This window comes from Bacillus rossius, chromosome 10 (genome assembly GCF_032445375.1).
Source record: "Bacillus rossius redtenbacheri isolate Brsri chromosome 10, Brsri_v3, whole genome shotgun sequence".
In the NCBI taxonomy this organism is placed as follows: Eukaryota; Metazoa; Arthropoda; class Insecta; order Phasmatodea; family Bacillidae; genus Bacillus; species Bacillus rossius.
In genome coordinates this window covers 7,201,509-7,220,323 of record NC_086337.1, presented here as the reverse complement: position 1 = coordinate 7,220,323, position 18,815 = coordinate 7,201,509, and the positions used below count along the sequence as shown (strand labels likewise).

At 39.2% G+C, this 18,815-nt stretch overlaps 1 protein-coding gene across 1 annotated transcript in view; it reads left to right on the top strand.

The window, feature by feature from the left end:
* Positions 1–18,815, top strand: part of LOC134535751 (probable phosphorylase b kinase regulatory subunit alpha) — a 582,726-nt gene that overhangs the window by 126,286 nt on the left and 437,625 nt on the right. The window contains exon 6 of the mRNA XM_063374982.1: positions 16–204. Coding sequence (XP_063231052.1) covers positions 16–204 — 189 coding nt within the window. The remainder of the gene's footprint in view (positions 1–15; positions 205–18,815) is intronic.

Genomic DNA, 18,815 nt, shown 5'->3' with positions numbered 1-18,815 from the left:
AATAAACATTTGTAGTCGATGCTGCCCCGGGAGTCGAACTCGAAGGAGCTGGACAGCGGCCTGCTGTCCATCATCAGCTTCCCTGCCTTCGCGGTGGACGACCCTCAGCTGATCCACCTGACCCGGGCGTCCATCCTGGCTCGCCTGCAGGGCCGCTACGGCTGCAAGCGCTTCCTGCGCGACGGCTACAAGACCCCCAAAGAGGCAGGTTCTCTTTGTGTGGCAGATAGGCTTCCGTAGCTTAGCAAGCCTGTACGACACTGTTCATATCTGTAGGCCTGTGCAAATGTTCTTACTTTCAAATAAGAACGCAAATAGTTAAATATTACAGTCAATTCAAAAAATTTAAAATAAAAAAATATTCACTTGGTAACAGACATAACATACCTCGTGATTTAGTAGTATAACAACGTTCACTGTTGAGGTTAAGTCCTTTGTGCAATGTTTTAACGTGACTGCATAATCAAAGAAAAATACTCATTTTCAAACAGGCAACAAGTATCCAAATTTATTTCACTTAATGTCTCGCAAAACATTAGTGGGAAAAAAAGTGTCGAAGATTCAAAACATAGACTATTTTTTTGCATTTAAAAATTAAAAACAAACTATTATTTGTATTGTTTTGTCAAAAAAAAAAATAAAGTAAACAACCATGGATTGGAACACAAACACGAGCACTCCCTTGTGATGGCCAATCAAAGAAGTGAACGTGGTTGCAACTGCATATAAACTGATGGTCACAGTCAGTCTACCACCATGAGATACAGTAGCAGCTAGCTTGCTTGCTTGCTTGCTTGCTTGCTTGCAGTATGAGTTGTGGCTTGTGAGTGGATGAAATGTGGATAAAAAGGAATAAAATAAAATGGAATGAATTATGAATCAAGAATAATGAAGTGGTGTGTGGTTACTCTTTTATTATTACCTGCTAATACTATAACATAATATAATAATTATGCCTGTGCAAATATCAGTTTTTTTTTTTTTAATTTTGAATTGAATATAAATACAAAATTATTCACGAATACAAACATCATATTCAGATAATATAAAGTATAGAATCCCAGTAAAAAAATAATTTTCACATCAAGTAATAACTTCTATATAATTAGACAAATAATATAAAGTTAAAGTTTAGTAAGGTTAAGTCAGTTACAATAAATATATGGAAAATTTTTTGTTAAAATATTTAAAGTAGGAAATAAAACATTGTGGTTTTAATTATGCACCTAACCAATCTTAACCTAACTTAACCCACCAAACTTGCATTTCAGTTCCTATACTTCGCCTTATTTCCATAATCTGCTACTCAACATGTTGATACAGAAACTTTTCGTGAATAGCCAAATACCATGAAATACAGTAGAATATCGTTATAGCGAGCACGGTAATAGCGAGAACACGGCTATAATGAGGTATTTTTGAGGAATTTACGGCGTGATCGCTTGAAGCGCGCTTTTGTTATTTGTCTGCTTTATCTCCACCCCTCTCGCTCGCCACTAGACATCTTGCCGTTGACGCCTATCACATTCTTCAGCCTTGCAGTCGCCACCTAAGTGCGTGGCTTTAAAAATAGAATCCCGTCCTTTCTTTCTTTTATCAAACTTCCGTTATCAGTGCCTGCGACTTCACAGTCACAGCATCACTGGCTGGCTTCAAGGCCAAGGTATGCTCGAGTCGAATAAACCAAGCCTTTGAATATACATATACTTGTGCGCATTTCTTGTTATTTAGAAAATAGACCAAAATCTATTTTTTCCCGCCATTAAACATAACAATGTGCACTTTTTTTTGTAAATATAAATGTTCTTAATTAATTTGTTGCAACATTTTCATTAACGAATAATAACATTGTTTATAACTATGTTAGGCCAAAAAAGTCAGAGGCGTCTTTATACTTGTTCCTAATTGATCGCGTTAATAATACACAAATATTTATAAACTTGTTTGGAATTATTTCAGTTGTGACACGTTTACAAACACGTCATGTTATTTATTTTACTATCTGACAAATAGTAGGCACTAGAGCTGTAGCAAACCGTATGTATTTGGTACTGAGTAACGGGTGCGCCATCTAGTAACGAGTAACGAAACGTTACACACGACTGCATCTTGTTACTCACATTTTTCGTATGTTTTACGCATGCGCATGCATGTTAGATGAATTTACGTTACAAAGAACGAGGTTTGTTTATTAAGTAAAGTATAATTTGGAAATATGTCGTCCAATTTTTTTTCTGTTTATTAAAGGTATTGTGTGTGTAGACAAAGTTTGAGATTGGAACAGAAACAACGTAAGAAAGTATTTTTAACAAATAAGAAATATGTATGTTTTTGTTTTTATAATCGCGTATTTTCACGTTTTTTTGGTTGTTATCTTAAAAGAGAAATATTAATAAGCCACTCTAATGAGATTTAATTGTTTCTTGGTTAAAAAAAACTATTAATTATCAAATATTGTTAATTGTTTATATTCTATTTATTATTATTTACGCGACGTCAAACTGTACGCGTACGCAATACGACTGGATTCGTTGCTGCAACATAACATAGCATGTTATGCGGTGTCAGAAGTAATGAGTAACGTAACGATAGTAACGAGTACTAATTGTTATAGTAACGAATACATACAGTTACGCATTTTTTCGTTACTTTTACACCTCTAGTAGGCACTACCGTATTTATTTCCGAATCACTAGGACAGTTTTCTTGTAACTTTTGTTTCGGTCAGTTGTTGGGGTATCTGTCCGGGAAAGGGGTGGTGATGGTTTGAGTTTAATCCCAAATTTATTTTCTAAAAAAGTTGACAGGTTTCTTTAAATGAAAAAAGTATAGTTTTCCAGCGACTATTTCGTTTGAGGCGTACGTGTGTTGCCGCACTCCTGCTTTTTTGTAAGGAATTAAATCGTCGCGCTACACTAGCACCACCTGTTATCAACATCCCGAACCTTCATGGCCGCCAGCAGACAGCCCGCGTCGGCAATAGATAGCAGGACAATGCTGCGTCGGCCGCGGGCTGAGATGCTATACTTACGTGGCGTGGTAGGGTATTCTGGTTATTTTGACGCAATCGTTGATCGCATCCGTACTTATGGGGTATCGCTTTAAAGAGAATTCATACATCTGCTCACAGAAATTACGATTTCGTTAATATAACCTGTTATTTTCCAATTATACAGGTTTAAACACAATTTTTATGCTATTTTCTGTTAATTTTTTTTTTTGGGGGCCAAAATTTGTCTAATTCGGTTATAGCGAGGACACGGTTATAGCGAGGATCAAACCCGGAACCGTGACACCTCGCTATAAGGGGACTCTAGTGTACAATGTAATTCATTTCACAGAAAAAAATTTGTATTTTTTTAAATGCTGTATTTCAAAATTAAATGAGCTGATATTCACATTTTTAAACCCTAGTTTATCATTGTTAATGCAGTTAAGTAAATTGCATTTTGGTTCAGCAATATTATAAACACAATTTCCTCTAATTTCATCTGGAATCTTATACCATATACGAGAGGGGACCCAAAAAAACAGCATTTTTTCATATGCATATATTATTATTATTATTATTATTATTATTATTATTATTATAAATTCCTTCAGTCACCTTCAAAGTACTCTCCATTAATTACAATGCAAGAATTTTTTTTCACTGTTTGAAGCACCTCTGGAACTCTTCAATTTGATATCCTCCAGTGCCCTTTGTAAAGCTGTTTTTATCGCCTCCACATCAAAATGCTTTCCTTTTAGAATTTTCTTCATTCTCAGGAACGGGAATAAGTCGCATGGAGCTAGGTCTGGCGAATACGGGGGGTGTGGAACAACAGACGTCCCCTGAGAGGCAAAATAGCAGTCACTTGTAAGGCCGTGTGTGCGGGGGTGTGGTCATGATGAAGGAACCAGTCACCAGGGCCGGTGCTAGGTAAATTGGCGCCCTAGGCGAAAAACCTTAATGTCCCCCCCCCTCCCTGGGTGGACACCCCAAAAAAAATTTTCCTTGCCTCAAAATACATCACGTAAGCCTAAGATTTTGTCAATCAAATGTAAGCAGGCTTGTGTTTTTTTTTTACTTTTTTACTTATTACAAATCATAAACAGGTCACCGTAGACTTTAAATAATTACTTATATCAATATAAACATTCCAAACTGTTACAAAAATCCATTTTCATCTAGTTTCAATAATCGTTAAACGTATTATATCAGCTGTTATGTGTCGTGCTGCGCCGCCCCCGGCTACTTGGCGCCCTAGGCGGTTGCTAGTTCGCCTATATGGACGCGCCGGGCCTGCCAGTCACCTGATCCCAAAGTTCCGGGCTTTCCTCCACGCATCCTCTAACAAACATCTTAAAACTTACAAATGAAAGTTTTGGTTAACAGTCTGGCCATGGGGTACAAATTCCCAGTGCACAATTCCACGAACATCAAAAAAGACAATGATCATTGTTTAAACATTCAACCTCACTTGTCTTGCTTTTTTAGGTCTGGGGGAGTTGGGAGTCTTCTACTTGGCTTGACGCTTGCTTGGTTTCTGGGTCAAAAGGTTTGGAAGTTGTGAGAGAGAGTGTGAGATTAGATGTGTGGTGTATCCCTGCATAAATTTACTGTCAGGTCTATATGATCCAATTAATATTCAATAAGATAGAATTGATTAACAAATAGTATGTTTATTCATCGATTAGCAATGTCTGTATAATTTTAGAGTGAATGATGCAAATATCATTTCACTTATGTATTTCAATTAGACCTTAAGACTAGGGCTGTACGGGATAGGTAATTTTGGTTCGGGAAAAATTTGGTCAGGAAGCTATTTTTTCTTGGGAAACGGTACGGGAACGAGAATTATTTAAAAGTGCAATATGTATCCAAGCAAATTTATTTATTTCAAAAATGGGCTATCAAAACCATATCATTTAAACTTTTAAAAGCCATAGTATTAAAATAAAAATAATGGAAAATAAAAATACTATTTAATGCCTCAATTTTTTTGTATGAACACCAGTTCCTCTGTATGTTCTGAGGAAAGGGACATACGCTTGGGGGATACAATGTTCCTAGCAGAAGAAAACACACGTTCACTTGCAGTTTCTGTTGCAGGGATGCCTAAATACTGCATTGCAACTGTACACACGTTAGGGTACGCTTCTTTTTTTTTTCTCTCCACCACTTTAGGGGATCATCACTTCTTTGTACAACAGGCATACTGAAATAGCAATCAGTTTCTGATGACATGATCTGGTTACTTAATTCAATCTCAGTAAGTTCATCAAAAACACTCCAGAGAGAAGTAGAACTTTGTGCCAACTCACTGGTACCTGCAGCTGTTACTGAAAGAAAAAGAAACACAACATACCTACTTACACAATGCTATAGTGGCTTTTGTATAAATAAAATAACTAGGCCTACAAATAAATTAAACAACACCTGGTTGTGCTGTTGCCTGTGTGATTTCTTTTACTTTTTTATCCAGGTGGTTACGGGCCTAAAGTTTTTCTTCTGTTGGAATTACAACAGCCTTAAACTAATACTAGCATTGCAGTATAGTATTGCTCTTTTCGATTGTAGCATGGAAATCGTGCTTGGAGTGTCAGAAGTACCTCATTTGCAAACTCCCGTCCCTTTTTTGCATTGGTGTTGATGTAGGCCTTCAGACATTTTTTTAGAGAAAAAATGACCGGAATGACCATTGATGCTGATGGTGAACGTTCACCACAAAGTTGGGTTGTAGTATCATAAAATTGTTGCAATATATCAATGTAAGAGTCAATAAGGTTCCATTCACTCATCTGCAGATTGTCCATGTTCAGTGTTGGTAAGTGACGAGAAAGAGGTATCTTGTTGTCAAACAATCTCTTCAGCATTAAAAACTCTGAATTCCATCTTGTCTGACAGTCTTGAATCAAGTTTAGTACCGGCAGATCTAGTTCTTGAATTTGATGCAACTGTTCATTTGCTCGCGCACTGTGTTTGTATCGTCCAACAATTGAACGTGACTTTTTCATTACCTCTTTGATCTCACTTGTTACTTTAACAGCATCTTGCAATACAAGCTGCAGTGTATGTGCAAAGCACTGCAGCTGCGTAAACTTAAGTTTGCATAGTGAAAGTCCCAACTTAAGGTTTCGTCCATTATCACTCACAATGTACATGTCCACTTTGTCCCCTGCATTTTCTTAGTCCCATTCATTAAAGCACTCTACTAGTTTCTCACTAATTGCTTCACTAGTGTGTCCACCAGGAAAGCAGTAACACCCTAAACAGTACTTCTTCATGTCGAAATCTTCAATAAAATGACATGTCAGCGACATGAATGCTTCGTTGCTAGCAGATGTCCACAAATCACAAGTGAATGATAAAGAAGCAATTTTGGATAAAATTACAGTCAAACCTCTATCTATCGTTTTTCAGGGGACCAACAAAAAAATTCAGTAGATGCGGACATTCAATAGATGTGGACTTCACTCTAAGAAATTTAAAAAATATTTCAACCTCAAAATTAGTGTTAGAAATATATCAGTAACTTGTCAATAAAGTTAATCAGTTGAAAAATAAATAAAAATGGAAGTATTTTACTTAATTCAATTTACACTTGCAAGAAAAAAAAAACATACGCACAATAAATCTACATGGAAATTAAAGTCTTTTTCAATATCCTGAAGTCTGAAATATGTTTACTCATGTCATCAAATGTAGAGCTGTACTGAAAAAGCCGATTTTGCCAATATTTAGTTGAATCAACATTTCTGCCGACTTCCAATACGCTTGTTAATTTTCGGCCGATATTACTGAAAAACGAGAGAGACTGCCATAACCTAAAAATCCACGATAACCCTTTTCACTTTTCGTAGTAGTACTGCATTCTTTCAGATCGTATTATTTCTTCGCAACATGTGCCAAACGTACATATAAAAATTTAACATCCTTTTTTTAAATAATGTTCTTTAATTTTAATATGTCATAAATAAATACATTACCGTCACGGTAAATATACATCTCGGTTGTTACGGTAACTGTAGTGCAAATGTGGTAGCTATCGTGCTTCTGCAGTAATTATGGTATCGACAAAGAATCTTTAGTTCTTTTTATGGTAATTATCTTAGGATAACAATTGGGTTTGTACTGTAGTTATGGTACATCATCCATATTTCTTCGTAAGTTGTTCATTTGTCTTTTCTTCATATTTACGTGCTCCATTACTTGGCTGCAGATTTAAGGTGATTTCTACTACTGTATACTATCGTTACTGTTTTTATGACGGTTTCATTCTAAGAAATGGTTATTTCTGCAAAATCTTTATGGTTAAACGATCATCTATTATAATTTATAGTGACGGGACCACATATTTTGTACGATCAATGCGGACAAAACGATAATTCGAACATCGGTACAAGCGGACTTTTTTAACCTTAGTTGTATGGCAATTTTGCCGGGACCGTAGAAAGTATACGATAAACACGGACAATCGATACATGCGAGTTCGATAGATAGAGGTTTGACTGTACTGCATTGGCAATATGTTCTTGAAAAAGTGTTACGAGATGGCACTGAATAAAGTGGTTGAGCTATTTTAAGGACTTTGTGAAATTTATAATTTTCCACTGTACTGTATGGCAACATAGCATCAGCTATCCATTCCCCAATACAGTTCGTCAGCGAAATGGCCCTTTCATGTGTTGAAGGCCATTTGTATGCTTTGTCTAAGCGAAGTTGCTTCTTTGTTGGTTCTAATGTTTTTCCCCCAATATTTCCGCCTTTCTGTGTTACTTCTATTTGTTCAAGTTCTTTTTTAAAATTTGGATGTTGCATAAGGTGTCGAAGCAACCTAGATGTGCTACCAAAATTGGTTTTTAAAACCTTAATGCATTGTTTACACTGTGCAGACACATTATTTGGCAATTTTTGGTAAAAAGAACAGATTGGCATTATTATTTGGTGTGACAACTTTCCATTATGAAATTCAGGTACGTAAACACACACCTTATGTAAACAACTTCACACTAAAATACTCGCCAACACAGATATTATCACAATGCGTTTAAAACCGGAGTAAAATACACTCTGGTCCCGTTATAGCGAGGTGTCACGGTTCCGGGTTTGATCCTCGCTATAACAGTGTCCTCGCTATAACCGAATTGGACAAATTTTGGCCCCCAAAAAATAAAAATTAACCGAAAATAGCATAAAAATTGTGTTTAAACCTGTATAATTGGAAAATAACAGGTTATATTAAAGAAATCGTAATTTCTGTGAGCAGATGTGTGAATTCTCTTTAAAACGATACCCCTTAAGTACGGATGCGATCACCGATTACGTCAAAATAACCAGAATACCCTACCAAGCCACGTAAGTATAGCATCTCAGCAAGCGGCCGACGCAGCATTGTCCTGCTATCTATTGTCGACGCGGGCTGTCTGCTGGCGGCCATGTTGGTTCGGGATGTTGCTAACAGGTGGTGCTAGTGTAGCGCGACGATTTAATTCCTTACAAAAAAGCAGGAGTGCTGCTGCGGCAACGCACGTACGCCTCAAACGTAATAGTCGCTGGAAAACTATACTTTTCATTTAAAGAAACCTGTCAACTTTTTTAGAAAATAAATTTGGGATTAAACTCAAACCATCACCACCCCTTTCTCGGACAGATACCCCAACAACTGACCGAAACAAAAGTTACAAGAAAACTGCCCTAGCGATTCGGAAATAAATACGGTAGTGCCGACAAGAGGTGTAAAAGTAACGAAAAAATTCGTAACTGTATGTATTCGTTACTATAACAATTAGTACTCGTTACTATTGTTACGTTACTCGTTACTTCTGATACCGCATAACATGCTATGTTATGTTGCAGCAACTAATCCAGTCGTATTGCGTACGCGTACAGTATAATGTCACGTAAATAATAATAAATAGAATATAAACAATTAACAATATTTGATAATTAATAGTTTTTGTTAACCAAGAAACAAATAAATCTCATTAGAGCGGCTTTTTAATATTATCTCTTTTAAGATAACCAAAAAAAACGTGAAAATACGCTATTATAAAAACAAAAACATACATATTTCTAATTTGTAAAAAATACTTTCTTACGTTGTTTGTTCCAATCTCAAACTTTGTCTACACACGGCACAGATAACTAACGGAAGTTTGATAAAAGAAAGAAAGGATGGGATTCTATTTTTAAGCCACGCACTTAGGTGGCAACTGCACGGCTGAAGAATTTGATGCGTCAACGGCAAGATGTCTAGTGGCGAGCGAGAGGGTTGGAGATAAAGCAGACAAATAACAAAAGCGCGTTACAAGTGATCACGGCGTAAATTCCTCAAAAATACCTCGTTATAGCCGTGTTCTCGCTATTACTGTGCTCGCTATAACGAGATTCTACTGTACATCGAATATCTTGTTCTATAGAGAAAGGAACCTGAATCTCTGGTGCTCGGCTTTGTGTGTGGAACAGCTTCAGTGACAAACTGTATGTAAATATTTAGAAGTAACATTTTGCCACAGTTTCGCTCAATGCCTATCTTTGCTTTCACCTTCGTTTGTCCTAAACACCAAATTGATGAATGTTTAATTACATTTCGATGTAATATACATCAGTGTCGCCAACATCTTTCCGCAATATTTCTTATTCGTTGAAACGAACATCGCCGAACATGCACGAAGATGCCATATTTACAAGAATTTGATACGTTCATATCACCAAACGTTTTACTCATGACCGTATGGTACACCTTGGCAAGTGGCACAAAAAAAAATGTTTACAATGACAAACGAAGCTGAGAAATTGCCTTGGCCACAAACACACGTAGTAACGTAAACTAAATAAAGTTTACACGTTTCGCTTTACTTTTATTGTTCCGTCTAAACTTGGCTCACGGTTTGCTATAAAATGGAGCGCTAATGCAACGTTAATTGCGGGAAATGCTTTGCATAAAACGGGAAAATAATGCATTAAAACTATAGGGAAAATGACGGTGCCAGTAAAAAAATTTGTTAATTACGCAAATTCGTATTTCTTGGGTATGTAAAAATGAGGTTCTACTGTAATCACAGAAAACTGATATGTTCAGTTACGAAGACACCTAAAGATAGGTTACGCAGTGATTTTATTGGAAAAATTATCAATATACATTTTCGGGAAATATTACTTTCCTGAATAATTTCGGAAAAAATTAATTCCCGAAATTTCCCGAAATATCGGGATCCCGCCCAGCTCTACTAAAGACAAAAAAAAAAAATGAGATTTTAATTTTATTTGGTTGTAAAACTGAATTGTTGTAACTTTGAAATATGATAGGGCAAGAGGGTACATAATAAAATTGCCGGAACTAGCTGTGTGGAGTCGGGAGCAATCTTCTTGTATCTGTCAGACCTCCAGGTGGTACTCAGATATACTGGAAATTATAGGGTTTTGCTGAAACGCAATTACGGCGATTAAGATACCATCAGGAACTGGATCGAGTTTATAGTCAAATTTGGATCTCACCAGACATCAGAAATGTTCGTAGTGAAGAGCTGCAAACGTCGTCTTCAAGCACAATATGGCTGAAAGCGACCGACGAGGAAGTGTTTCGCCAATGCGTCGTAACTCCCTATTTCTTACGTACAAAGTCAGAAAATGCTAGCTTGAGACTTTCAGAAGATAGATGTCTGTCTAATTCATTCGCGGGTGACGCGCATCTTCGGCTACTCGAGCGGGCAACCAAGGATTTGGCCAGCCCCAGCCCGGGCAACGTCTTCCCTCAGCCGTCCCGAAGGCTTCTCTCCCTATTCCTTCCTTCCAGAACTATTCTGTTTACTTAGTTGCTCACAGCAACTCAGGAGCTGTAAGGTTTTATCAGTCATTCCTCAGTGGCAAGGTAGTTGGGAGGTGAAAAGAATAATAATAAAATATTAATGTGTGTGCAAAGCTATGGCAAAATGAATAACGCTCCAAGGAATAATAATTCAAAAGACCCTGAATATAAATACACTAGAGTCCCTTTATAGCGAGGTGTCACGGTTCCGGGTTTGATCCTCGCTATAACCGTGTCCTCGCTATGACCGAATTGGACAAATTTTGGCCCCCTAAAAATAAAAATTAACCGAAAATAGCATAAAAATTGTGTTTAAACCTGTATAATTGGAAAATAACAGGTTATATTAACGAAATCTTAATTTCTGTGAGCAGATGTGTGAATTCTCTTTAAAACGATACCCCATAAGTACGGATGCGATCACCGATTGCGTCAAAATAACCAGAATACCCTACCACGCCACGTAAGTACAGCATCTCAGCCCGCGGCCGACACAGCATTGTCCTGCTATCTATTGTCGACGCGGGCTCAGAGTCTCCACAGTTAGTACTTTCATACTAGATCTAGTACTTTTATAACTTTATTAGTGCTTTAGTACAGATCTAGTACATTTTTCTTTAATATAATAATATTATTGTAACTCCAATATGTTTTATTATTAAGCGTAATTATTTTTGAAAAACTATGGAATGTATGTGTGTGTGGTGTGAAATTTAAGTTTGAGCATTGCAATGTCATAATAACTTCCTAAATTGTTAAAAACCATAACAAATTATAATTTAGTACTTTTTTTTTCTAATCTAGTACTTTTTTGCCGCCTAAGTTGGTACGAAATATATTTTCCTTGTGGAGACCCTGCGCGGGCTGTCTGCTGGCGGCCATGTTGGTTCAGGATGTTGTAAACAAGTGGTGCTAGTGTAGCGCGACGATTTAATTCCTTACAAAAAAGCAGGAGTGCGGCTGCGGCAACTAGGGTTACCAGACGTCCGGCAAAAGGAGGACATGTCCTCCTTTTTATGTATTTTTTTGCGTCCGGCCGGATTTTCCTTAATGCTCCAAAATGTCCGGCTTTTTTTATAAAGTGAGATAATTCCTGCAGTTACACTCTGAGTAAAGCGCACGGTGCGCGCTAATGCGCTGTCCACAGGTTCACCCCACTAGTAAGTAGTTCTATGACAGTGTAACGAAACATTGTTACAGATTAACTTTTTGCATTCGTTTTGTGAATCGATATATATTTAGTTTTCAGTGCCATGTTTGTTCTATATATTGAAGTATGTGCTATGGTATTGGAATTGTCATATTGTATGTACATTACTCGATGCTTAGAGAGGAGTTTTAAAAAATGAATGGAAGAATTGATATCCTCGAAAAGGAAATAATTAAAAATAAATACGAAGGCCGTGTTTTTCCTTTTGAAGTGATAATCGTATGAGATTATATTTTATGAGTGAAGAAATTAATTAAATACAATCGAGTCTGTTGACTAATACTGAGTACTCTTCGGAATTTCAGAAGTCCTAAGGTATGAATTTCGTTCTCTACCATTGACAACATTTGGCCGGGATTTATAATTAAAACATTATAATATAAACTATATCGTGGTGTGCATTAATGTTGGACACCAATTATAATATTCACAATAACTTTTGTTTTTTTAAATGATGTGCCCAACCTAACTTCCAGTCATTTAACAAACATTTGAGTTGACACAAATGGTTTATTTGTTCATAATTTTACATTCTTAATTATAATTTTCCATATACCATCAAGTATTCAAGCTAGCCATATTGTTCGAGCTTTATTTATTTGTATAATCTGTATTCCAGTATTGAGGATTAGCCTATAAGTAGTTTTTTTTATTTTTTATTTTGTAATTATAACACAGAATATTATACATGCACACACACTCACAGAGAAAATTTTTATCCACAATGAAGATCCTAACGTTAGTATAGAGAAAATGGAGCCCAGTACGTGGGGCACGAATGTACGACGAGTGCTTTGTTTAGTTATTTAGTACTTTTTTAGTTTGTTATTGAAAATATTGGGCATCTTATTACCTACTCCATACACCATGTCTAGAGGTAGTGCATCAGTTTACAGTCTCCGTAACAGAACTGAAGCTACCTACAATGAGTCAAACGAAGTTGAGGTTATTAACTCAGGTAGTAACACACTAACATCTTCGTCCGAGAACATGGTTTCACCGGAAAGGGTAGTTAAAGTGGACAGTCCGGTTACATCGCTTACCAGAGAATGTGAATGTCTGGAGCAGCCGTTGGTCCCCGCTCAGATGCCTACAAGGTGTGACACCTCCAGAACCTCAGTGTTACCAGCTGCAGCTGCTGTAATTGAACAGATTCAGGAACCTTTTAATGTAGCTTTGGATAGGATATCAGCGGATGCAGTAGCAACAGCACCAATACAAACAGCTGTCTTGGGCCATGTATCTATTCCATCACCAGAAGTCTTCGATCTGGATCGTTTAGGCCAGATGTTACTCAACTTGCAGGTCAACATAAGTAGTATACAGTCGGACATTAGCAGCGTGCGTACAGACCTACAGTCGGACATTAGCAGCGTGCGTACAGACCTACAGTCGGACATTAGCAGCGTGCGTACAGACCTACAGTCGGACATTAGCAGTGTGCGTACAGACCTACAGTCGGACATTAGCAGCGTGCGTACAGACCTACAGTCGGACATTAGCAGCGTGCGTACAGACCTACAGTCGGACATTAGCGTGCGTACAGAATTACAGTCGGGACTGTTTAACATAGAGACCTGTCTAAGAACCGATCTCAATATATTAGAGGGGCGATTGGAGTCAAAGTTCAGGGAACAACACAAGACCTTGGAACAGCTGGCTGATCGAGTTTCACAAGGACAGTCCCAGGTCGAACAGCTGGAGTCACACACGAATGCGCTTCTCGTCAATGCGACACAAGAACGCCAAGAGCTTCAGAGGCAGTGTTCTAACAACCACTCTGCCATAAGGGAAGAGACCTTACACCTATCTGAAAGATTAGATCACATAGAAGAAGCAACATCCATATTAAGCAATCGAGTCGATGCGATCGGCGGCGACGTTGTGCAAGTTGTGGAGAAGGCTGTTGAGGCTAAAACATTCTCCCTGAGTCAGCGTGTTGAACAACACCACCACCAAGTAGAAGCCCATGTACAATCATTGGAGCGACGAGTACATGAACTAGGTTCAGCGCTTATTACCAACCATATTCCCAGAACAGAAATAGAAAATAGCAGTCCATTAAAGGAGAGTAGGAGTCAGGATACAGCGCCAGACATGCCAGTAGTTGACAGACAGATCCTGAACACGCCTGCCAACCTGACCAGCCTAGACCCGGCTGCACTTATTCATCACCCTGCTCGCCAATGGTCGGAGTCTATGCCGACGTTTTCTGGCAAGTCATCCGAGAATCCTGTAAGATTCTTAAACAAATTTGAAGAGTATGTAAAAACCTTTGGCTTATCCGATACAGAGAAACTGAGATGTTTGAGCACGGCTCTAAAGAGTCATGCATTTTACTGGTGGGAAATACAGCTCAACACCACCCACTCGTATGAACATTTCAAGGAGAAGTTTCGACAACAGTATTGGAATATCAGGATCCAAGGGAACTTACGCGCACAACTTCACACTGAACGGTACGATCCGAAGCGCGGAGCATCGCTGGAAGCACATATTTCCAGTATGTATGATAGAACTAGATACCTGGACCTGGCTATGACAGATGAAGAGTTCATTGCTACCGTGTCAACACAGCTTCCTTTAAAGTACCAAATGCAACTGAGTGGCAGAAGCTATAAAGATGTTACCGACTTCCGGGAACAGCTGTTGTTACTGGACAAGTTGGAAAGGCTCCACAAGTCACAATTCAACAAAGAAGAGTCTGAAACTAAAGTGACATACCCAAAGCATCAGCCGGTACACAACTATTGGCAGTCGCGTGACAGTAAGCAGCGAGAAAACAGACAAGCGGTCGTCAACCTCCTAGGATGAGAGAGTGAAGAGAATCCACGACGCAATCAGCAAGGCCACAGAAGGAAAGGTGGCTACCACAGCCAATGTTCCAGTTGTCCGCCCGGACATTCAGGTCCATACAGGAGCAAGACCTGGTGGTCAAGTAACCAAAAGTACCACAGTGACAATGAAGACAGTCAGATGCACCGAGATGAACCTCGACGATGTAACAGAAGTCGGCGTTCCCTATCACCGTAGCAGCGGCCCCCCAAGAAATCTACGTCAGGACGACGCAAGTCTCATTCGGACGAAGAGTACGAGGATGCGAAGAGATATCGCAAGTCTTTCGACAGTCGATACACCAACAAGACCGAAGAGGACCGACTGTCATCACACCAAGTCAACACTGTTTCAGGGAACAGCAGCATCGTTCAGGGCAGTAAGCAAGCATCATCGTCTTTTCAGAAAGCATTCTCACCTCCAGTAACTACGCAGCAGTTAGGGTACTTCGCACGCAACGAGCCATTGAATCCTGCGGCGGAGTCATTTCAGGTGGCCCTAGCCAACTCCACGAATGGAGGAGTCTAGATCGGTCTTTGACGATCAACCCTGCATATTTACCCAAATATGACATACCACCAACAGAAGACAATCTACCCAGTGGAGAAGAAGTTCGTAAACTAGTACATGCTAAGCTGGTATCAGAGGCTGCAGTCAGACGTCGGCGAAAACCAGCATCCAAGCATCGGAGCTTCTGCATAGGAGATCTAGTATTGCGGAAAACCGCACCCATAAGCAAGAGTTGGGAGTTCGTAACTAAGAAGCTATTCCTACTCTACACAGGTCCCTATGTCGTCACGGAAGTCGTGAACTCGAATTGCTACACATTAAAGGATTTGAAGACTAATCAAGTCATAGGCAGATACAACCTAACACAACTGCGAGAGTACAAAACGCCCATCACTCAAGTATAATGTCGACATGGAGTCCAGAAGCTTTCTAACGAAAGGCTAAAATAGTCAAGCAGTCAGCTTATAAAATGAAATTTTATTTAATTCTTAGTCTGGGGTTTAGAGACGTATTGTTTACACATTGTGTGTAGTGAGGTGATAATCCAGTTTGCAGTATACCGAGGAGTCGCACTAACGTGAGCTTGGCATCGTGTATGTCGACTGAAGTTGTATATCAGTTGATCGTCCTGCGAAGAGGTGAAGAGATATGCCACCCTCGCCGGGATATAGATACTGCAGTGTCTATGGACATATAGCCGAAGAGCTATTGCTGCAGGTGGCCAGTCAAACATAGTGTTTGACGTATTATGTCAAGGTTATACGGTGAAACTATTCGGAAGCAACCTGATAGAAACCTACTGTTTTAAGGAATGTTTAGTAATTGGCATTAATTGATTACACGAAAACCAGCTGATTTGCTTAGTTTTAGTCATAGTTAACAATGGTATTCTGCATACTCCATGTGTTGACTTAAATGTTGTGACTTGAACTAAAATGCCTATGGTGTTACTGTATGTAGTAGTATGTACATGACAGCATTGAGAGTTTATAGTTATTCAAACAAATACAAAGCACATGCATATATTAGTAGTCAGTTATATTATATATGATGAATCCCATGTAGGTTTAGAACACATTACTACTTTAAAATAATAATATTTTTCTCAATTTGATTTAAACTTATACACCTTCTATTATATCCAGGAGATAACCGAACGTGAGTATGGGATAATCCAAAAGTATCCAAATTAGGAAAGTACACCCACCATTGTGTACAATTCCCTAACCAAGATTAATTAATGATAGTTAATATGACACATATTGTACATAAGGAAATGACTAATCATGACTAAAACAAAATTGTAAATCCTAAAAAATTTATCTATTATGTTATTGAGATATTATAAAGTTTAACACGTGTTTTAATGTTCAAACAGTTATTGTTAGCGAAGGTTAGCATTACAATTATTATTTAAGTTTGCCGTCGTCCGGGGTCTCGGGCTCGAGTCCCGGTGCGGTTCCTAGTGGGAGTGGCTGTTGCAAATGTAATGAGTCCGGGTGGGCGCCAGACTAGTTCTGGTGCTAGTCGGTAGTTGGGTCGTGGGGTCGATTGCCCTGCGTGGCCCACTAGGACCGTCGGCGGTGTTGCGTGGGTTTGAGGAATTCCCTACTCGGCGGTGGTTGGGAATAGCAGGTTTAAAGAAGCGTACGCTGAAGTGAGGTAATAAATGACGTGCGTCATTTATTCAGTCGACAGTGGCTCTGGTGTAACGTTGTTGGTTACACGCCACGTCGTACAACAGGTGACGTCACAAGATACAAATTACACAATTACACGCAACTGAGTCTGAGAGTTACTGGATTACCGTAGCACAAGTTTACAAAAGGAATGTTACACGAGGTTGCGTTATACAAGTTTACGAATGTCACGTGGAGCGGTGCGTCGCACAAGTTTACAAAAGAATGTTACACGAGGTTGCGTTGCACAAGTTTACGAAAGAAAATGTTACACGAGGGTGCGTTGCACAAGGTTACAAAGAAATGTTACAAAGTCACTAATTATTCCGTATTATCGTGTCCCTAGGCGTTTCTGAGCCTGGCTGCTCAACGAGGGTTGAGGGTGATTGGAGGCGGCCAATCCCGTAAATCTGCGTATCGAGGCGGTGCTCGCGTCCACGGCAGTGGAGCGCGGACCGCAGCTAAATTCGCTCAAAAGTTCCCTTACGGGGAGTGTCAGTGCCGGAGCGACTGAGTTTAACCAAAGTTCTGTCCTCGGGAGTCGGCCCGTACCGGATAATGCACCTACCCCGCGGACCAAGTGTGGTGCAGGGGGTGTGTGATATTTATGCGGCCGGATTAGGTCCTGGACCGAAAAACTGGACCGGGTACACACGGAGAGATTATTAAAAAAGGGGTTTTAAGAATGACTATATTTACCAGAAGTGAACTCGGTGTGGACAAAGGATGATGTCTCTCCGTGGGACGTGCGTCCGGCCGAGGCTCGGTGGCCCTCGTGCCAGGGTTGACCTCATTACGTTAGTTTCTGATCTGATAAGTTAATAAGAGAATTTAATGATGTTAAATTCTTATATTAATTATAAAGGCTGCATCAAGGTCATTCGTCCCTTCTACGAATTGAAAGTTATTATATTTAAGAATTATTATGTTTGAATTTTTACGTCACACCAGCGACTGTTCGTCTCTTGTCAGATTGCTCTGGTGGGGTTAATGACGCAACACAAGGTTTGAATAATTATGTCATAAGGTCTGATTGATTGATTCAGGCAGAAGGCCGCCAGGGGAACACTCACACGCGTATTGCTGTAGTTACACACGTGAGTGCCCGGGCACTCCTACGTCGCACTTTCGTTGACCAACTTCAAATAATTACGTAACACTGTTTAATAATCTATGTTTGTTTTTTAACGTGGTTGGTTTTAATGACGGTCTGTTTATTTTGGGGGGGCCGGGTTCTACCTTGGTTGCTGGTGGCTCGCCTGACTCGGGTGGGCCATGGCTAGGGGCGCGTTCCGTTAGCGGGGGTGAATACTGGCGGTTGCAGGTCGGGCTTTAGGGTGGCCTTCGGTCGGACGACGTCAAGTTAGTATTGAATATTGTCGTAATTTATGAAAATTTAAATGTAATTTGAAACTAGCTAAGTTTTGGGTTATTTAAGTACAGTAGAACCCCGATTTAACGAAGTGCTATGGTTACCGAAAATGTTTACTCTAAATCGATGTTTCGTTAAATCCGATTTACCGATTTTCAATGACCCCCGCACTCATAATCGCGTCCCTACGTTTCCATATCGTAGACAGGGTCGACGCTGATATCTTGTGCTGCAGTGCTATCTCAGACTTCGTCAACTTTCCATCTTCAACGTGTTTGATCTCGCTCGTACGGCCCCCGGTTCGTACGTACACCTCTGTTGTACATACAGATTTTTAGAAACCGTAAAAAATGAGGCATAAAAAAAAGTTTAAAAATATGTAAAGTGTAAGAAATACGTTAAAGTTTATTAAAATA